Source organism: Emydura macquarii, unplaced genomic scaffold (genome assembly GCF_026122565.2).
Source record: "Emydura macquarii macquarii isolate MOO-44397 ecotype Brisbane River unplaced genomic scaffold, CSIRO-AGI_Emac_v2 contig_2768, whole genome shotgun sequence".
NCBI lineage: Eukaryota > Metazoa > Chordata > Testudines > Chelidae > Emydura > Emydura macquarii.
In genome coordinates this window covers 17,713,754-17,736,280 of record NW_027132905.1, presented here as the reverse complement: position 1 = coordinate 17,736,280, position 22,527 = coordinate 17,713,754, and the positions used below count along the sequence as shown (strand labels likewise).

At 50.1% G+C, this 22,527-nt stretch overlaps 1 protein-coding gene across 1 annotated transcript in view; it reads right to left on the bottom strand.

The window, feature by feature from the left end:
• PPARGC1B (PPARG coactivator 1 beta) overlaps nucleotides 1–22,527 on the bottom strand; it is a 91,758-nt gene that overhangs the window by 25,086 nt on the left and 44,145 nt on the right. The window contains exon 2 of the mRNA XM_067566468.1: nucleotides 5,430–5,603. Within this exon, the coding sequence (XP_067422569.1) occupies nucleotides 5,430–5,603 (174 nt within the window). The remainder of the gene's footprint in view (nucleotides 1–5,429; nucleotides 5,604–22,527) is intronic.

Genomic DNA, 22,527 nt, shown 5'->3' with positions numbered 1-22,527 from the left:
CAGCTAAGAGAAGGGACCAAGCTGGTGGCCTAATAATGCTCTAGATGTAATGCCCAAAGGAGGAAACATGAATAGCTAAGTGAGAGGAAAGCTCATTCCCATCAGGCACCGGCAGCAAGACAAAGAGAAATGGTCTAAAGCTTAAATAGGCAAAAGGTGGCTTGGGCGTCTTGAAACGTCTTCCTCTGGCAAGGACCACAGCGGGTGAGTTTGCTTCACTGGCTAAACAGGATGCACTCACTAGACAAGGCTAGTTGAAGGAGAAGCTGCAGGGTCCTTCTTGATCAATGCAGGGGGACGTGGGCTACGTCGAGGGGGACCAGAGTTTGGTAGATGGCCAAATGCACGTGGAAGATTTCGGTGTGACCACTCGTCACCCTCATCTCTAGTGTAGTACACACAGGCTGTGACCTCTCATCTGTAATGCTGTCTTGATCTGACGGGCCTAGCTGTGCAGCATGCTAGCAACTACAGCTCCCGCAAGCTGTCCTGCCATATTATTTAAAGAGGCCTAAGTACTCCTTCACTTATGCCAGATTTTCATCTGTCTGATTCCACTGACTTCGGCAGGACTGCTCCCAATTTACCCTAGTGTGAGAGCAGAATCAGATCTAAGAGCAGCTGCCATATGGTCCATTTTATGCAAATTTATTGCGCCCTTCCGATTCCCAGCAAGTTGCCAAGGCTGGTCTCAGTAGGTCCAAATGTAACAGTCGCCAGTTGGAGAGGACCTGCCCTACTTGACCATTAATGAATATTTGTTTCCAAATGAATGTTATTTTATGAGCTTATTTGGGCTTGGTGCATGGAAAGCTCTTCAACAGACTGACTGCGTTCTTTTTGGATTCACTGAATGTCTCTGAACAGGCGTATTTCTCTACAGGGGGTGGGCTTAAGTTGTAAGAGTTTGGCTGTATCTTTCTGAGTAACACTTGCACAACAGTGTCTTTATAAAAAAAAAAAAAAAAAAGCCACCACCCAACCCAATCTCCCCCTTAAATTAGCAGCTGCTGAAGTGGATTCCCAGCACCAGCTTCCTCTCTAACTAACTTCCATCCTTCCTGTTTTGGGTGTATTTCAGACACATCTGCAAACAGGGAAGGACACCCAGTGATGTGCTCTTTCCCCAGTCTGTGGGCAGCTGGCATGAAACTGTGGCCACAATTTCCACCTGACTCACTCTCTTGCTTCTGATCAGCACTTCCTGAGATTCACTGGAGCTCAGAGGGACGGAGAGGAGGAACTGGTGTGCACAGCAGAATGAGGAAAGGAAATATGAAGGGCTTAGGCTCAAGGTTGCCCAATTGAAGGGAGTCTGTGGTGTCTGGCTCCAGCCTGTCTCCCTCCCCTTGGATCTAGGGAAGCACAGGAATGGCACATGCATGATTCTATCACAAGCCTTGTAGTAAGTGATGTTCAATTCTTAAAGCCTCAATGACTGGAATCAGGAGTATCTCCGCTTTTAATTAAAACTAAGGAAGTTTCTAGCCTTTGTGGTTGCATAAAAGGTTGAAAATGAGACTGGCATGAATCCTAAAGGCTCAGAAATCAGAAAGCAAAGAGAGAGAACTCCATATATATTATTTTTTTAAACTCGTGATTGTTAAGCCACTCTCATGCTTGTGGGGGCCTGCCTTATGATATTTTTTTAATAAGAGGGGTTGGTAATACTGTGGCTGACTTGAGGATATATTGTCAGATGTCATGACACTGTGCCACACTGCATGCTGATGTTTTGAAGAGAAAGATGCAGTCGCTGGCTCTAGGGAAACCAGGAGGGCAGGCCTATTAACTCTGACCTGATCAGCACAGGGCACCAGATAGGACCACAGGCTTTCCCATTGTAGCTCTGCTGATATGCCTCAGTCCTGACCTACTATACTCACCTGCTATTCCTGCCCTGCACGCCCACATTCAACTCTGCTGATGCCCCTGAGTTCCAAGCTACAGCCACACCCCCCCCCCCCCCCACTATCACAGTCTGGGCTCCCCACACAGCTCTGCTGATGCCTCTGACCTGTTGTAACCACCAGCATTTCAATCATTTTTCCAAAGGCCAAATATGGGGCAGAAACTCAGAATGCTGGACATCAGACAAGGAATCACTGCAGTGACCCAGATTCATTTCTTTCGGAGGATTCATTTCTATGGGATTATTTACTGTAGCATTCCTGACATAAATAATTTACAATAATAAGTAGGATAACAGCAGCTCTGCGTGTCGGACAGGGATAAATCTGGGTCTAAAATGAGGATCATTAGAGAGGAATGTACGTTAGCACCTGCTAATGAGAATTAAAATACCGTTTCCTTCCACCCCCTAACCCTGTTTGAAGTTTCTACAGCAAGACCCAGGGAAAAGGAATCAGGATGCTCCATTTTTGGCTTGATTTATTTTCCTCCTTTTATTGGCACGCAGCTGCTGTGCATAGAAATTCAGTGGGATACATTTCAGCGTGTCCTGTTCACTGCTAGCTGGTCTGTCTCTTGCATTGCTGTTCTGTTTATCTTTTCCCCAGGAAGTTCAGTGGAAAATATGCATCTCGTGATGAGGGTCTGTGGGCTGTACTGGACCCTTTTCAAGCAAAGCAGCAGCGCAGCGAAAAAGCCGGAACGTTCATCTTGTTATGGTTAAGTTAGGAAATATTGTGGGGCTTTTTAAAAGTCTCCAAAAAATGTAACCAGTGCCAAGATCCAGAACTGGCTGCTAATGGGCGCCAGTGAGCTGGGTCTTTGCTAAAGGGGGAAAAGAAGAGTCAAGGCTTTTCTCCATGTGCAACTATCAGCTCGGGGAAAGGCAACGTTTCGTTCCCAGTCCAGAGATGATGGAGCATGTCAAGGCCACAGCTACAAGAGGAAGGATGGTCCAGAGGTTAGGGCACTAGCCTGGTATTTGGAAGCCCCAAGTTTAATTCCCTGATTGGCCAAGATACCCTGTGTGACCGTGGGCAAGTCCCTTAATCTCTCTGTGCCTCAGTTCCCCCTCTGTACAATGGAGATAATAGCCCTGCCCTAACTCACAGGAGTTTGGGGAGGTACTCAGATACTTTGGTAATGGGAGTCATATAAGTAACTTAGCTCTCTAAATAGACAGGTATTTACCGAAGAGAAGGAGACGTGATGCCCATTTCTGCCTTTCCCCCCATTCTGTTAGCACTTGTAACCTACTATAATGTTCCTCCTAAGCTGCCTAGAGGTACTGCTTGTGGGGACAGGTGCTTTTGGGGAGACACAGCCAGTGTGTCCAAAGAGCTCACGATCCCTCTCGCTATGCAGAGCCTACCCACCAGATCCAATCAATGGGCCCTCCAGCCTGTTGCTCCACCTCCAGCAGTGACTATCCCTGATGCTTCAGGAGATTCAATACAGTGCTGTAATTCCTTCCCACCCCTTGTGTTGATTACTGGATGCCCAGCTGAATGAGGTTGGAGTACCTTTTCTTAGCACATCACTGCAATATCAGTGTTGATGACAAAAACAATCCATCCTTTTTTTTTTTTAAATCCACCAGTTGACTCTGTGGCTTTCTGTGATTCTCACATGTAAACTGCCTGCTTGTTGAAGGGGCCACCCCACAGACCTGTTTTAAAAACACTGACTCTATTTTTTCCTATTACCATGCAAATCAGTATATATGTACTAGAGAGGCCCAAAGCAGGGCCCTGGACCAGCATGCTCCTTAGCCCCCTGGCACTGGGAGATCAGATCCTGATATGAATGTTTGTGTCTCTGTGAGTAGAACCCCAAATCCAAAGGGCTCCCAAATGTCAGTGAAATCTGGATTTGGATCTGATTCTGGAGCCAAACTTTGTGACTTGAGTCCAGTTCTAGTTTGTAAGCAATGTGTTTGTTTACAACCATCAGTTTGGTGTGTCTGGTAATCTAACCAGCTGACTGCCATTTATATACACACAGGCACAGACATACACAGGTATTAGCACTAATACCGCACTCCCCGACCATAGACCTCAAAGCCTTTCGGATGGGGAACAACCTTCATCATCCCCATGTTACAAGTGGGGAGACTGAGGCAGGAAGAAGCTGCTGGCCTCAGGTCACATAGGAAGCCAGTGGCACAGCTGGGCTGCACAGCCAGGTCTCTTGACATCCAGCTCTGTATCACACCCACCTACCCACTGCCACGCTGCCTCCTGATTGCACAACTGTGGTGTGGAGTCTGGAGTGACAGAGCTGGGGGGAGGAAGGGTGAACTAACATCCGGTGTGTGACCCACGAGTGGGCGGAGTGGATCCTCCCCTCCCAACTAGCTCATCAGACAACCCTGAGCGCCTCCCCCCGCATGCAGATCAGCTATTTGGATGATGCTCGAATGTCTATTTAGAGAGCAACTCATTGAGAGGGAGTCTCGGCTATAAATAAATGTGTGCGCAGAGATGCAGAGGTGATGCTGAAGCTGGAGAGTCAGATAAAAGGGGAGCTGTTTTCTGCCTGCTGGAAATTAACATGCCTGTGTCGCATCGCTCCACGCTGCTGCTGAGCCTGTTAGAACCATCGCTGCCACCCTCCCCAGCACAATCTGTCAGACCCAAAATCAAACAGGATGCACTAGGCACTATCCTGTAATTTCCTTTTAATAATACATCACAGGAGGATCAGCTCAGCAGCCCCCTTTCTATTCTTCCAAATCCTCATTATAGCCTTACTCCGCTTGCCCCATTTAGAAACGGAGTGCAAATTAATAGAGTGCTAATCAGCTGGGGAAGAGATATTAATAGCCCGGACCCCCACCCCTCCTCATCCTGCCACCACACCTCTGCTTGCCCATGTTGATCTAAGAGAAGGAAGGAGATGAGGCACTGTCACCTGAGGAGAAGCCCACAGTCCCCAACCTCAGCTGCAGAGCTACCTTGGCTTCTAGGGCCTGGATATGCAACACTGGGCAGTGATTCTGTGTGTGGGTGTAGTGAGATGTGTGGACATGTGGGTTGGGTGCCTACCTGTGCTGGCTCCCCATGCAGCAGGTCCAGCACAGTCGCCTCCCTGCAGTTCAACCCTGCTTGCATTGCTCTGGACTGGCGAGGGCTGTGTACGGGCAGCGTGGGGAGTGGAAAAGCCCTTCTCAGTGACCAGGTCCCTATCCAAGAGAACCTGATCCAAAGCCCCTGGCGTAAATGGGAAGCTTTCCACTAATGTGAGTGGGAACTGGATCAGGTCCACAGAGAATGGCCAGGACAGACTAACTCCAGACTGCTCTGCAGTCTTTACTGCTATTCTCTGGCTAGGCTGGGGGACAAAACAGCATTCCCCACCCTCCTTTCCGTGAGCTGAACAGATGACATCAGAGTGCTGTAGTTGTAGGTGGGGGGCAGGGGAGGAGAGGGAGACCCAGGTGGAAAGATTCGCCCCAGAGTGAAAGTGCAGCTCGGCGGCCTCTCCGTTGGGCCAGGGAGCTGAGCGGCACAGGGTACCTGAAGGAGCTCGGAGTCGTCTGTGCTGTATTGGCTGGACTCGGTCTCAGAGTGCTCAGCACACCACTGCAGCTCGCTGAAGCAGCTGGCAGAATCAAAGTCACTGGCGTCCAGCGGGGACAAATCAATCTCAGGGAAATCGGAGTAAAGGTGCTCCTCGCCAGACACCTCGTACTGCGGAGAGACGAGAAGGGGTGAGCCCGGGGAAATGAGATGCACCACGACAACGCTCAGGAGCTCATGAAATGCCTGGCGGCTGCATGCAGGTCAGGATGCATCTGACTCAGGGCACCCAAACTTTGCCCAACCAAGGGCTGCCTTGGCAACTTGCCAGAAGCCCAAAGACCAAACCTCATCTGCCTAAACTTAGCAGATTTGAACAGACTTCAACTTGAATGCAGAGCTGTGGCCTGCAGAGACTTCAGCTCCCGGCATGCAATGGTCCATATCAATTCAAGTGGCTGGGATAAAGACAGAGCATTGCATGCTGGCAGCTGAAGTGTTAATGTGCTGCCCCCAATATTAAAGCTGAGAGCAGCAGAGGGGAGTATTGCTGAGTATTATGGGTCCTATTTCCCCAGGGGCAGCTTACTGGCATATGGCCCAGTTTGGAGCAATTACCTAGCCGTAAGGTGGCACAGGGGAGTCTCTTCATTGCGCACTTTGCAAACCAACCGGCTATGCCCACATCACTTGAAGTTCCCATCAGAAACTTCCGAAAGCTGTCCTGCAAGACGGCCGATCTAAACCTGCTACAACCTTTGCTCCGGCATGTGTGCGGCAGAGGCGCCGGTGCAGGTGTGTCAGCGCCGCAGCGGGGCGCTTTTGCAAGGGAGGAGCTTGGTCTCCTCCAGCGAGCACAACCTCAAAGCCATGCAGCCCAAAGGCTGGCAAAGCAGCTGCTTGGGTTTGTCAGGGAAACCTAAGCCACTCCAGCCTTTGGTGATGTACTGCAGATATCCAGCACTTGTCCCACTGCCCTGATAATCAGCAACTAGGGAGGAGAGCAAGCAGCTTACAGGACACATAAGAAAACCAGTGGCGTACTGTGGGTCTCCGGCACCCGGGAACCAGTACTTACATTTGTGTCCCCCCACTGTGTCAGCGGCAGTGCCCCGCAGGCAGGGAGTATCTGTAGGTCCGTTTCCCACTCTCTCTCACTTCCTCCTCCTCCCCCCTCCCGCTGTGGAGGCGGTGGGAGGCAGGAATGACAGGGCAAATGCCCTCGGGCCGTCTGGCGGCAGGGCGGGCGTGATGGACTCTGCCCCAGAGCCCTGCCATTAGGTTGACTGCCTGGCCCCTGCATGGCCAAGGTCCCCGCGGCTCCCTCATTGCACCCAATGCAGGGACAGCAGGGCATGGAGGATGCTTGCTCCCCCTGCAAGGGGAGCCCTCGACCACTGGCAGGCCTGAGCTGGGGTCGGTGCAGCCACTGGGGATGTTAAAGCCTGGCGGCCTCTGGCCGCCTGCAACAGTGGGGGGTGGCTCCTCTGAAGAGGGCCCAGCTAGTACCCCCCCAGGCTGGCGCCAGGGGGCATGGTCCCCTCCGGGCCCAACCCCCATCAGTACGCCACTGAAGAAAACCCTGCACTGGGCAAGACTTTTAGGTGGACAGTTTCACAGCTAGTCAGCTATGCCATTTCCCTAACCCATCTTCTTGCCCCTCTGCCCTTCCACGTCCTCCCACCTGTCACCTGAATCAAACTCTCTAACCCCTCCACCCATCACCGTATCTCCTCAAAATTACCCAGCCTTCAGTGACAATCCTTCTTTAGAGTCCGTTACACGTTCCCCCTGCAGCCAAGTCACTGAGGAAGACACTACAGACCCCCAATTCCCCATCTCTCTTTCCATTGTGTCCAACCCAGCCCACACATGCTCAAAAATCCTGGTGTAGAAAGGAATCAATTCCTGGCGCGCACAGGCCAATCTAAGCTCTAGGAACAGAGCTAAAAATATCCATTTAATCATGAAAAGCAGCTGAGACCTGCCCTGTTTCCACCTCCTTCCCAATGCTGCCTTGCTGTAAAGCTGCACGGCTCTCTGAGGGACAGAACATACGACTGCATTACACGCCAGCACGACGGAAGCGCGAGTGACGGAGGGCAAGACCCCCACTGACATGCTAGCGCCCTGCCAACCAGAGGCCGTGCTATGTGGAGGGCACTGGCTGTGGGGTTCAGGAAGGAATGTGAAGGGGAGATTTGTTTAAAGTGAAAAGTGGTTCCAGTCAAATGCTAATTTGAAAATGTTTCTTCTGCTTTGGGTGTCTCGGTCAATGTGCTCTGATTATTGTGTACACAGAGGAATTTCTTCATTACTGACCCTCTTCTGTTCCAACTGCACCATCTGCATTATCCCACAGCCCCAGACAGAGTCTTATTCCCACTGAGGTTGCACAGAAACCTGGCTGGCTAATGCAGGGTCAAGGTTTTGGTGTGAAGTTAGTACATTGACAGCCCTGAAGGCTGAAAGCCTCATCTCTACACACACAGCAGACGCGCATACACACACGGTAATGGAAGGCTGAGCTTCCCACAAACACTGCCCTCTGCAAACGGGTCTTCCCCTGCACTGGGGTGAGTGTCCATCAGACTCTCTGGCCCATTCATGCTCTGCTCCTGCCTTCACTGAGGCCAGTGGCATAACTCCCATTGACTTCAGTGGAGCAGGCTCTCAGTCCTTCCCTTCTGAGCCAAGGTCACCCACTCCTCTCATGCCACTCACCACAAGTCCTTAGTTGGTAATAGTTTCTGTCTGCCTCTACTTTAATGGCCTGGGCAGGATTCGAACCAAAAGGCGAAAGGTGTGATACAATTCTTGCCGTTATTCGCTAACCTGTGAGTGTTTTCTGATGATGGGGGAAGCAAGTTTATTTATACTGCGAGTGGATTTCAGATCAGACAAACATTTGAGCATCTGAGAGGCTGTGAAGAGAGAAAAACATCACAGGCGCCGCCTTGAAGTGCCCTAAATAATCTTTTCAGGATTCAATAAGTGGAAGTAAAATCAATTTCACAAGTTCTAGAAATGGAAAAGCCAGTTTTGCTCTTATTTTTAATTGGGATAATCTGGGATTACTGGTCTAAATTGCCTGACGCTGGGGAAATGGGACTGTGTGTCCTGTCCATATTTTCCAGTCTGGTTTAGGACACTGTGTTCCACAAGCAGTGAAGGTTTAAACCCCCCACCCAGCTTCCTTCTCTCTTTATCAACACCATTCTGGGGGAAGGTGAAAGGAAGGGCAAACGGTCAGGAGGGTATTGGCGAGGCGGGGCAACCACAAGGAGTGGGTTTCATGTGGCTGGGAGCTGAGGCACAGGAGGCTTAGAGAAAGAGAGACCCTAACCCAGCACTATAGCAAGGCTCTAAGTACCTTCAGACAGCTGCTCTCATCCCGCTCAACACAGGGCAAAATTCCAGTCAGCAGCAGAGAAACTGGATTCAAACAATCATGGGCTCTGAAATCGTTTTCTCCATTGCCTTTCCCACAGGCCAGGCTGAATTATAATGTGTGTTTCTGTATGGTAGTTGTGCCCCCGTGCCAAAGAATCCCAACGGTTTGGGGGGGAGTTTTTCAGCTACAGGCCCAAAACCCATTTGCCTTGCCACCCCAATGGAACCAATAAATCTTCTTCAAGCAAGTAAAGCAAACAGGATTGGGCCCATTGCGACACTTCAGGAATGCACCATAGCCGGTTCTGGTGTGGAGAGAGACAGCTAAGTGCAGGAAGCAAACTGCATAAAGGAGTGGGGAGGAGAAAGGCTGACCAAGGATACCAGGGCAAACCCATGAAGGGCTGCAGGATCTTTAAAGTCCACGCAGGCCGGCCAGGGCCTTGGCTTTTAACACCTCTCCTGGAAGGACTCCCAGAGTAAACTGCCCAGAATTCATTTAGAAGAATGAAGGGCTGAGTAAACCTGTGGGTCTAGGGATTTGGAGGCTTTCAAACCAGAAGCTTTGGGCTTCCCCTAGGCCAACCCCTCGTAGATTTACAGGACAGAGTTTCCTGTCTTTACCCTCCCCTTTTCTGCAGCTCTGCTCTCGGATGGATGTTATTTAGTTCTGGGGTTCTGATGCCCTTTGGGAGATTCTCCCATCACCTGTTATGGAGCAATCCTGATTTCTTTCTGTGTTTCTTGTGCCTGCCCCAGAAAATGTCTGTTTCCAGCAATTGCTCTGGCTCCCTCCATCCCCCAAATCTTCCCGTGGGAACAGAGGCAACGGTTTTTATTTTTAGAAAATCCCTTTTTATCTATATTTTCAATTAAAAAAAAGCAAAACAGTCAGATTCTCCAGTTTCCTTTGATATGCCACAAGGAAAAAGATCCTGGTGTTGAGCTCACAAGAAGCAACTGACACCAGCACTTGGGACGTCTTTTGATCATCTCTACAGATGCGACACATCCCCCCTGCCAACGAAGCCATGTAAAAATAAACTCCTGAAACTTCATGCCTCCTTGGAATGCTGAGTTGCCCAGCTGGCAGTCGGGTCGGGAGGACAGAATGCAGCCAGTGCCTTTGTACCGCCAGGCTGCTTCAGTCCCAATCCAAGGGACTGACCTGCTCAGGGCAATAGGAACCACTAGTTCCTGGTGGTGCCCAAAAGTCATCCCCATCTGACTGCTGTGTGGAGGGCCCCTTGTGTGAAAACTGGGGAGCGCCTTATTTCAGGTCCTAGTAGACAGATGGCACAAACCACCATCACCACTAGCCTCTGGGCTGGCAATCTCAACAGGGAAGCCAAGGACTGAATGAGCTGCCTGTTTACACCCTATTAGCAGTCTGTCGAGGTGGGATGGAGAGATGGCACTGCTGGTGTGGTACCAGTTCTGTCAAAGGAGGACTTGTCTGCAGGGGATTTATCGATCCCAGCATGTTTGCCCAGCAGCAACGTTCAATGAGAAAAGAATCCCGTTTTGGCTGCCTGCCATGGAGAAAGAGAACAAAGGCACTTGGTAGGAGGGCAGGTGATAGTATTTTCAATTCTTCCCCTATCCCCTCCCTAGTCAGGGACTAGGAGAATGGCTATGCTGGGTCTGGTGCCCATGGAGACTGGATCTTGGCTGGTCCAGCTTTCCCTTTTCTCACTCGGTGCCTTTCCTGCTGGCTTGGGGGAGGAACGAACTTTATTCTAATTTCACTCAGGAGTTCGTAGGGAAAACAGCTGTTGGTTCTTGGTGTGTGGCCAGCAAACACCCATGAAGAGACACTTGAAAATTCTGAGCCATCCTTCACTCCAGACACCTGGTTCACATGCACAGGAGCTCAGCAAAGTTCAAAGACTTGCCCAGGGAACTTGAGAATCAACTGATCCCCACTTCAGATCCACCAGGGAAACTTATCTGACTTCTATGGGAACCAGTGCAGTGTCCCCACACCCCAGCAGGATTCACTTCATTTTGGAAATGAATCCAGATTCTCACAACCCACTGGGAATAAGCTGCTGTTTGTAGCACTGTGTAGGTACCATGCGGGCAGTAACCACCTGACCGCAAAGTTCGGGAGGTGAAGGCAGAAGCAAAACTTCTAAGGTAACTCAGAAATATTTACGTTTGTGTTTCCGTTTCTCACCTAATGGAGGGTTTTTGAAGTGGGATGGTTGGATTTGTGCTTGTCAAATTTCAAGGTCATATATGGTGACCCTAGTACGTGGGGATCAAGGCTACCTCAGAGCATCCAGCAGCCTGTCAAGAATACCAGATGTGCAATTCAGTGGTTTACATGACATCGACTTTAAGATGGCCTCCATGGCTTTCTTGAAATCATGAGTTTCCTGCACGCTCCATCCGGGGAGAAATAATATCAGTTATTGACTGAAGTAGGACAGAGATGCTGCCAGCAGTCAGATGTGTATTGCAAAGAGCTTTATTTCAGTAGAGACAGTGGTTACCGGCTGGATAGAGCACTGAAACTATTATTAATTTACTGTTAAGCACTGAGAGCAGGCTCCCTGCTGTGAAGAGCTTATAACTTAAATAGACGATGACACAGAATGCACTGGCAGACTCAGAGAAGTCCCTGTCCTAGAGCATTTTGTGTGTTTTTTAATTCTCACCAGTGGGTGACAGCCCAGGTGGGCCCCTTCTTTCAGAAGCCGAGTGCCAAACTCTCCTTCTACCACACCAGCCTGCTCCAGGGAACAGCTGATGCCACGCACTCAGACAAACAATTCAAATATTGGATTAACACGGCAGGAAGTGTTTTCCCTTCTTTCCAAATTAAATGTGAACTTGAGCTCCACAGACTGAGGCTAGCAATTGTGGGCGCTGGGGAAGGATTTGAAAACCAGAGTGTGGCTGCGGGAGCACCCCTTAAGTGCATGACACAGAGAGTGTGCCCATCCATTGTGTCTGTGATGTACAAACTCCCCAGGGCTTAGCCGGAATTACCTTTAAAGAGAGATGAACAAGCTCATGCATGAGACCCCAGGACAGCCAGTTCTAGAACTAGAGAGGTAGAAGATTAGTGACTTCTCCGTAGGGTTTTTTCCATCTCCTGGGAGAGCCAAATAAAAATTGTGGGCTGGATGCCCAGCTGGTATAAACTGACACAGCTCCACTGACGTCAGAGGATCTGGCCCTCACTTCATTATTTGGGTAAGATCTCTTTCTAGCTGGTGTTTCCCTGCCCCTTCCCCTCCGCCTCCACATGCACTCTGAGAGAGTCTGGTGCTGAGCTAAGAAACTAGCCAGTGCCAGCTATCCTGTTGGCTTCCTAGAAGCAGGGGAGGAAGAGAAGCCAGTGGTTAGATTAGTTTCCTGCCTGACAGCACTCACCGGCACAGCCCTTCAGCAGCAATTTTGAATGTTGTTAAAGGGAAAAACAGTGTTTGACAATAATTGCGGTGGGTTGTTTCAACGGAGAGAACAGGGCTGGGAAATGCAGGCTGGGCTGCTCTGACATGCCAGTATACTTGACTGCTGATTTTTTTGGCTTGCAGCAGAGATGCTCCATTGCTCAAGCCTATGCCCCAAGAAGTCCCTGATTCAGCAGAGCTTTGACCCAAACTCTTCTCTGGAGGCAATGGAAAGAGTAGGTCTCAGTTCTCTTCGCCACCCTGGACACAGGGCTGGAACAAGACATTTATCTGGAAAGCCAATGTCTCTGAACGTTCCCCTCTGAGAGCAGTTTAACCCGGGTATTAGCCTGGGGGGGGGGGCCTTCTCTCTAAAGCTACATGAAGCTTCTTCCTGAGATCAACCTGCAATTCGAATATTGGATTAACAAGGCAGGAAATGTTTCCGCTTCTTTCAAAACTAAATGTGAACGTGGGCTCTACAGATTAGACAGCTCCACAAAGGCCTGGCTCTTATTCAGAGTGTGCTAGGCTTTGGACCTATATCCAGGGCAAGAAAAACTGGGCCTGCAGTCTCCTCGCTGCATCTCAGGAGGGAGCAGGGAGCCTAGCTCCATTTCTACCCCTTCAGCCTGCTCCAGGGAACAGTTGATGACACACACTCAGAGGACACAAATCGGACTGTTCACGGTCTCCTGGCCTGCGAGGCTTAGAGTTGAATAGGGTGAAGAAAGCAGGGAGTTCTGCCATCTGGAAGCAAACCACGCATCCTGCAGCCTGCAAGACAAGCCCTGTGAGCTTTGCTTTTTCATCTTACCTAATGCAGGCAGCAAGCTTTAACCCCGTGCCTCTCCAAGACAATTTCTGCACTCAGGCTCCAGTCTGCAATCCGTGCACTTTCTTGGAAAGAAACACAGTTCCCGTACTATTTCTATACGGTCTCTGAAGAATTGTATCTCTGCTACCATGTGGGCAACTAAAATAGTACAGGCCAGCATTTCAGCAACATCGAGCCAGCTGCTCTGCCCAGTGCTGGAACCCACTGGGCAATCAGTGTTGAATTTCTCCCCATGCTAATGCTTACCTGAGCTTTTAGCCTCTGAAAATGCTTACTACCAGGAAAAAAGCCTTGCCTCTCAGGGTGATGTGAACAAAACAACCATACATAGCTGAATCTATAGTGGATTGTTAATCTACACTGCATGGAGGGATCTAATGGAACAAGGTCCATATAGGTCCTGCCAACACTGGGATTTTCTGCTCCCACGTAGCTACCCAAGTATCGATATGCTGCACAAGTCCCATTGCACACTAGTGCAGTGGCTGTTAGTCTCAGTATCATTATAGTTGCACTGATGCAAATTTCCCTAGTCTAGGAAGCCCCTAGTTCCAGCACCTTAAATCACAGCAAAGTACTTTGCAGTGAAGCTCAAAGCACCTGGATAATCACATGCAAATTGTGCTCAGGTTTAGCAAGGCTGCAAAAGTTTAAGCTTCTAAAGTCTGCTGCTGCTAAAATGCTGCTGGACTGACTGCAACAGCTTCTCAATAACTTAATCCCGTTTAAGCCTCGAAGGCCAGATTTACATTGTCATTTGCATAAATGTCCCCAGGATGCTTTGCAATAGGCTTGTCATTCAAACACCGCTTTGCTGCTCTCTAGGCTGCACAAGAAAAAGGAGGAAAATTGATGGTACCCCAGAGAGGCTGTAGGAAGCAATAAACCTGTCCAGAAAGGAACAGTCGCCTACTCACAAAGAGCTGTGGCTTCTGCAGTGACTCATCCAACCCCGTACAAAGTCTTCCTCTCATGACTAAGTGCCTACTCAAAGCGTTCACAGAGACATATACATTAGCATTGAGAAGAGAGCCCCAAATTAGCCAGTAATGTTTACGCTGGTCATAAACCAACACAAGGTGAGCAAATCCACTGACCGTGCAGGGTTTGTTTCAGCGACCCACTCAGAGCTCAAGGGCTGTGGAGACAGCATCTGCAGGCGCAGCTTCATGTCTGTGCATGTGAAAGGTAGGGGAGCCTTGCCCCCACTCGGTTTTGTTTCTAAAAAGGGCAGAAAATCCTTGTGCGGGAGGGTTTTGGCAAAAGCCGTCTGGGCTTATCAGGGAAATCCGTAATTACTGACAGTTTGAAATGCGGATTAGACAGACCAGAGATTGTTTCACTCTGATGAACTTCTGACCCCGCAGTCGGGATGGGCTCTTCGGAGGAGCCAGCGCCTGCACACCCGCCAGCCCTTCTGAAATACTGAAAACCTGACTCCGCGAGGTGCTGAGCACCCCGCTGGCTGAGATGGGAGGTGCAGGGCCTCCAGAGCTTCCTTGGGGCTGCTCTGCTGAATGGGCTTGTTTTCTAAAGCTGGGCATTTAGCCCTGGAGTGTGACCAGAGTAAGTGTGTGGCTGATGCATGCGGGGATCTGACTTGTGCATGCAGCTGCAGGGGGTCATGCGTGCGAGGAGCCTGCCGAGTCTGGAAACGGGACTCTTCAACAGACACAGCGGGCCAACCTCAGTCCCGGAGCAAGTGTACCCAGTTCCCACTACAGTCAAAAGTGAGCCACACTCGCACCAGGGCTGAACTTTGCCCAGTTAGTCTGTACTGCTCCCGCCCGGTTATATCTGGCATCCAAGTTCCCTGGAGCAGCAGGGAGTGCCGCAGAGCTGGCCAGCGCAGGGGGAGCACCTCGTGGCCACCTCTTCCTGGTGCTCAGAACAGCATTGGCAGACGAATGTCAGGGCTGGGTCCACACCCTTCTCACCCACTGAAGGGTAGAGCACTGGGGAAAAGCGAAAGGAGCCCTGAACAGCCAGGCCATGTTAGCACACAACCAAGAGGCCCTGGAGGAGTCTGCGGCTTTTGCACATCAAGAACGTGCCGGGTGCCTCAAGCTGGGAATTGAATAGGCCCGGCCTCACTGCAGCTCTGTTATAAAACCCCAAAGAGAGGAGCTTGTACAGGAAGAAGCACTGCCACAGAGCCAGCAGAGCAAATGCTACTGTCCTCCTTCCCTTCTGTCCGAGGTGACCCCACCCTGATGGCAGGTACCGTCGCCGAGAGAGAGAGAGCGAGCTTGCAAAAAAGCTTCCTAATCCAGGTGGGTCCCTCAGAGAGAAGCGATTTCAGTTCTAGCCCCACCTGACTGAAGGCTTCTCTCACACGTCCAGAGCTCTGCACTTGCCAGCCCCCATCATCCACTCCAGGGAAAAGCTGCTTTCAGCAGAATCATGTTGGGCCTTTCAGGGTTCCTGGGCAGTGAGCCTGTTATCAGCCTCCCCAAGCAGGATTCTGGTCCAAGCCTCCTCTTCTTCCATGGCTCCAGGAAAAGGGCCATCGCTTGCCAAGGAAACAGCTGTCCCGCCCCTGCCCCACTCTCTACTTGAGTCAGAATATGGTGTTGGGGACTTGGGGGGGGGAGACAAGTGACTGGTGCAGGGCAGCACCGGAGATGGAAAAGTAAATTATAAATCAATGTAAATACAGAAAGAAGGCACCTGGCCGGAGCCATGAAGGTCACGGCAGCGTGTGCCAGCAGAAAAGTAAAGCCCTGCGATGGCATTTGACAAAATGTCACTCTGAATGGGTAGACGTGGTGTCGGATTGTGTCTTTTGTCAGGTGGCCCCTCCAGACAGTGTGATATTTATAGCCAAAGCCTCAAACACCAAGGGCAGTCACTCCCCCTGAGGAGGCTGTGTCAGGAGCCCGAGACCCTGCCTGCACTCACAAACATAAATAGTTGACGGGGTCCCTCGGTGCGGAGCGAGCCCCCTGCTGAGGCCTTCCGCTGTGACCATCTCCTGGCAGAATACAAACCTGCCAACTGGTGCCTGGGCCAGGCACCCTGAAGGGGTTTTGATCTGTAAATGCGAGAGGCCGGTGAGCAGGCAGCTCTGTCATTAGGCCTGCACTAAGTTTCCACCCTCCAACCAAGATGGGGACATGAAACAAGAGGCTAAAAGCAGCCTAATTGGCAGTGCAAGAAGCACAATGTGTGGAGAGGTCGCTGACTCCCACGCACACAGGCATCTTCTTGCCTGTAGGCTAATGGGGAAGGAGCAGTGAGAATTCCCAGCTTCCTGCATTTGCATAAACGGATTTCTGGGATCTGACCTCCCTGCTAGAATCCGGGGAGGTTGGACTTAGGCACTTTCATTGTGTTTTTCATTAAATAATAATTTCTTTTAAAGATTCAACATTGTTTACCAGGACAAACACAACATTGTGTAGGGCCTACACAAATAAATAATAATGCTTTACCCTTCTTGGTGCTTTCCTTCAAAGGACCTCAAATATCATTTATTATGAATTATTATTGCTGTCGTTTGTATTATCATAGCACGCAGGGGTGCTAGTCATGGACCCGGGCCCCTCTGTACAAACACAGAACACAAAGTCAGACCCTGCCCCAACAAGCTATTTAGCTAAATATAAAACAAGAAACAGGTGGAGACAGATAAGAGAACACAAGGAAATAATGATCAGCAAGATGGGCAGTGGGCTTACCACACAAACTGCCTAACCGAACACTAAACCTCACAACACACTGTTAGGGTTAGCTATGTTTTAGAGATGGGGAAACTGAGGTACAGAACGAGATGATGTGACTGAGGTCTCGTAATGGAACAGTGGCAAAGCTTGGAACAGACCCCAGATCTCCTGACTCCCAGCCCTGTGCTATAGCCCATAGTCAAACACACAGTGACCTTGTGTCTTGGCTTTTGCCTTATATAGAAAAGGACATAACTGAAAAGTACCACAAGACATGAGCAATAGAGACTATTAAACATTAACTTAACCTGGCAAAGTACTTTTTTATAGTTTTAAGCTTTGATATGGAGGAAAGATGGAAGTAATTGCACAAAAGCATCCCTGAGTCATACCAGATATCTCAGAAAGGAAAAAAACGGGCTTAAAATATTGGTAAAACTTACTGAATAACCAAAGGTGAAGCAGAACATTTCTGAACAAAGGTGTGTTGAGTTTGGGAAGGATTGAAGGAAAGTATGTTTTGTCAGAGATTAAATGGCCACTCTTTATTACTATAGGGATTTCAACCTCCATTTATTCATGTTTTTCCAAATCACATTGTCCACTCTGTTTTGCTGTGTGAACAATGAAACCCACAGTCAATGAGAGGAGTACACACAAGGTTACTGCTGACAAAACACACAGTCGCTCCTGACCTCCCCTAGTAAGGAACTGATTTACACAGAGAAGTAATAAAAGAGTTATATTTATTTAGCACCTTTTATCCCAGAGGATCCCAAATTGCTTTACAAACGTAAACCCATATACATATCAGACGATGTACGGGGCTCAGTTCGCCCACACTGAGATGCAGCCATGTCTGCCGTGGAATGTGGCAGTTGCTTGATGGCATGCGGAAACGTCGCGCAACGTGTTTGGACACGGAGAGGCGAACCCTTTCTCCCCACTGAAACCGCAGGAGTCAGTTAGGTAGAATGTAACTGTAAAAAGGACATTCCTAAGCAGGAGTCTCTGTACAGCAGCATCTGGAAAGTATACCTATCGCTTCTGCTGCCAAACTTGCTGCTGGCTCGGCCCTGATTTCCATAGGATGCACAACACCGAGTGAATAAGTCCTCCAGGTAGAGTGAGCTCATTCCAAAATATACATTTGACAAAGATGGGGCAGGTGCACCAGGAAGACAAGGGACCAAATACTTCCCCTGTCAGAGGCCTTCCTCTAGGAATGAGTTTGGGTTAGATTGGCTACACAGTTAAGGACTGTTTATCCAGCCCACATGGGCAAACAACGCCAAGAGTAGCCCAGCATCACAGAAAATCAGCAACACATTCAGCCTCAGGTGTGACAACAGGCTGATAATGACAACTGATCCTAAGCCAGGTCCTCAGTGTGATGGAGGGCAGCATCCCCTCTCTCAGAATTTGCACACTCATGCAGGCATGATCTCACCCAGCGAGAGAGCACTGCATGCACTCACACACACACCCCCCTTTGACATGCTAATGTGACATGCCAGTGCTATTGCTGCTGGAGTATCCTTCATGCAGGAGGCACCTTGTGATCGCACTCCAAGTGTGGCTGGCACAGCTCCATTGGTCACAGTCCATTTCACCAATACTGACAAAAACGCTATGCAAAGGGCCAGTCTGAGATCAAATTGCTGAGATTCCCAGACATGCCTCTGAGCCCTCATGGTATTTTCTAATAAATCCCTTGCTGTCAGCCACACAAAAGAAAGCAGGATAAATAAGGAGCAATAACAGTAAGTATGTGCTGGGTAAGGCACAAAAATGCAAGTGGGAATTGAAATCTCAAACAGGAGCAAATTGGCTCAGGCAGCCAAGCCCTGCAGCAGCAGCACTTGTGGGCATGAGCAGGGCAGGAGAGAAGACACTGGCAGGGCGTGGAAATAACCAGGTGTGGTCAAGGGAATCTGTCCAACAAGGGAGCTCTTTCCTACCTACCAGGCTTGACTGTCTCCAGGATAAACTTTCAGGAGACGAGAGATCTCTCTGCCAAGAGCCCAAAGCTGCAGAATACACTAGCCCTGGAAACAGAGCAGAGACCGAGATCCAAATCTCCAGTTCCAATGCTAAACTCATCTCTTTGCAAGACCTTTCTCCAGTAAGGATGCATAGACTGTCCAAGGCTGAGACATCCCGGGGAGAAGGGAGGGATGGAGGAAGAGTAGATGGAGGAGTGACCCAAGCAGACTGGGCTTTTTTTTTGATAGACGGACGCTCTGAATGAATTATTTCTATAGAAACGAATCCTGAGTGAGGGTTCGGATTCAGGCAAAACCCTCACTAAAGCCAGTATCTAGCCCAAGTAAAGTCTTTATAAACACTGAAGAAGGCCCTCGGGATCCAGCCTGTTTTGGACTGGATCTTTAAACTGAGGAGACACACGATGTGACACCCAAGCCCAGCTGACACTCTGTGCTCAGTGGCATGAGTGTCCTGCACATCCCAGCAGGGCTCTCCACCTGAACAGCTGTCCCACAGTGACTCAAGAGCAGAGCTTCCTGGCTCCCAGGTTAAGCAGATCACCCGAGAGGTTGGAAGCCACGAATCCCATGATATGGAGCCAGGTGTAGACCAATCAGCCAAAGCTTCTGCCCATCCCTTGCCTGAACCTTTCACAATAGTCCCATACTTGCTGGGCCGGGGGAGAGCGCTCTGTGTTCATGAGGCAGTCAGGAGGATGCACAGCCTTATATTGCCCTTGTTTTAATGCCAGCACTTCCAAGGCCCAGCCTGGAGCTCTCTGAGGCAGGAACTGCCCACCTCATCCTTTCTGTTAACACAGCACCAAGCACGCAATGAAGACGCATCATCCCCACGTTGGGGATGATAGCCTTGGTCGCCCCAGCACCTTTCTACCCACTTCAGTGGGCCACCCTGGCCACTGCAAAGATCAGAGGAGGGTGGGCCTATGTTATCAGGACAGTTCCTTCCCAGGCAACAGCCCTGGTTCTTCCTTGCACCAGCGTGAGCGATGGGCGACTCCATCCCTATTCACAGATCCGGCCGGCCCAGCTGGAAAACTGCAGGGAAAGCTCCAGCTGGAGCAACACGGATTGGAGGGGAATAAAACCAAACAAGGTATGAGAGCACCTGAGTCCCCAGCCAGGCCCCGGGCACTGCCAGGACTGGGAGAGTTTTCACTGCGTCTCCGCAAGTCTGCCAAGCCAGAAGACGGAAGCTGAGCCTGACTAGCTCCATGAATGAGAGGGCAAATGTCTGACTCATTCAGGAGCTGACTATTAGCCAGGCCCATCTGTCACAGAAATTCCCCACAGCAGCACCTCCCTTGTTTTGAAAGGAACAAATGACTGGAGAAATATTTTAAGACCTTCCTCATCTGACTGTCTTGGAGCAAACGGCCACATGATAGCTGTGGGCAAAGAGGGGCGACTGTGTGGCTCCTTGGGCTGACGGGCAGTGCATGGGGAAATCACTGGGCCCTGCACACGTCACTGCAGGCACCACACGAGCCCTGCCACCCTCCATGGTGGGGTTTGGTCATTGTGTCACTGCCTCCAAACTACCCCTCTGCCGCGTGGTACAGGGAGTCACTGAAGAGCTGTGCTCTGTGAGGCCCGGTGCCCTCCCAGCATGGTGCAAATGCATTGGACTGCAGGCCCCTCAGTGCCCGTGGAGGTCATGGGAGCTGTATTGTCACCCAGGGCCCTGTCTACAGTGGAGATGTTTAGCAAAAATCTTCCCCCTCTCACTGCTCACACCAGTTCAGCTGCCGTGCTGACAGTCCTGGAATAGACAGGTCTCTGACACGGTAACCATGCGTCTTCTAACCCTGCTCCCAGTTGGCCTAATCAGTGGTGTGTAAAATGGTGCCAGAAGGCAGTGAGCACTCAACGCTATGGAACCTACCACCTCTGACTGGCAGAGCTGAACCAGAGTGAGTGTTTGTGGGAAATGCGTGGTGTTTCCCCAGGGAATGTGATTAGAAGACACCACTGAGTGATTTTCAGTGTGGACCCCCCAGCAAGGGATTATGCCCACCCTCACCCCTGGGAGGCTGCAATAACCACATGGGTGGGGTTTGAGTTCCTATTATTGGAACTCCTTGTAAAACTCCTCTGATTTTGAAGAAATACCAGATGTCCAGGGTGAGTGGCCAGGAAATACCAAAATGTGAATGTCACAGGGAGTCAGATTCCCAATTTTGTGAGTGTGTGTGTTGATTGCTCCGGGATCACGATCATGTCTTATCATGCCATGTGATTTCTTCCCCATCCCTATAAATCCCATTCCAAAGTGATGCTGGGAAAGTTATGACTGAAATGCCAACAGTTGTGTATCCTGCTCAGCTTCTCACTCCAACAGGTGTCCTAGAAAAACAGGGGGAACCAGGGAATCGCAGTCTGAATCCATCTTAGATTGAGAAACGATGGGAGAGCTGAGGGAAATATAGCAGGTACTAACATTATTTATATATAGTTCTACCCTGGTTTGGGAAACATAACACAGGACTTTATGGGTGACATCCCAAGGATGGGGTATAACAGCTCAACACACAAATCTAATTCTCTGTCCATTACAAACATAGAGAAGGGTTATAATTTTCCATTCAGTTCTATGGGATGTTTCCATATGGAACAGTCACTGTATCAGCAGACCAGCAACACAGACAGGAAGACTAGGTTGAGACCCGTCTGCGAATCCAGGCCCTTTACACACATCTGACGTCGAGGCAGATAAACTGCCGGCAGCTGTGCAACAAAAGCTGCACTATCACTTTGTTAGGTCTATGGTCCATAATCTCTTGGATTCCTTTCATTTGCCAAAGCAGCCTGCGCCTTCTCAAATACTGCATTCCCTTAAACCCAGACCAGCATCTATCTGTGCATTTACACCATGCTCTCCCCTAGCCTGCCTCCCTCCTGAAACACTTGCAGCACATGTGCTGGAAAGTTTAATGACCGGTAAGGAAGAGAGAAGAGCATCTCTCCTGGATGCCTGCGTCATTTGTAGTCAGGTACAAGGGCACACTGTGTGAAGTCCCCTCGCTTCACAGAAGGAAATAAAGAGTCTTTCATCCACTATGTGTCATCGCCTGGGACATAAGGAAATGGAGCATTGTCTCCTTAGTGCTAATCAGGACAAGCAAGGAGACGGAGTAGGTTCACGCTCAGGTTAAGAAGGCACAAGGAAGATCTTAGCATTTTCTGTCCTTCCTAGTATTAGTGTGACCTCCGGCGGGATGAAAGCCCCAACGCACCTGGTGCTGTAAGTACCCAAGTTCCATCGGGTGCTCCCTGCAGCTGCAATGCAAAGCAGTGATTGTGGCTGAGATCCAGGAACAGAGAGAAATTCCTGGCATGTCTGCAGCAGAGCATGATCCTCTTTGGTGGCTGGGCAATCAGGCCAGGTCCTGGCTAGCTGCGCCAGGCATGAGCCCTGACAGACCTAAGTCCATCTGATTTCTAGCTTTCTGTCTTCTCCTCTCCCACCCTTCTCCCAGGGTTGGAGGGAGCTGGAATCTGACCATTTCCCCCCTGTGGGAAAATATATTCAAATGCCAAAAGCAGGAAACGGAAATATTTGGAAGACAGGAAGGAGAGAGAGAATTATTGTGAGGAGCTGAGTGAAGCAGAGCTGCAAAGCTCTCTGCTGCCCCACATCTCCCCCCAAGCTCCATTCCCCAGATCAGCCCTACCAGGCAGCACCAACAGAGCTTGCCCTCTTCCCCCATCCCCCTCCCGGGTCAGCCCTGCCTGGCAGTGTCACAGTAGTCCCCTGCTCCCTCCTCTTCCCTGAGGCTTGGGTCC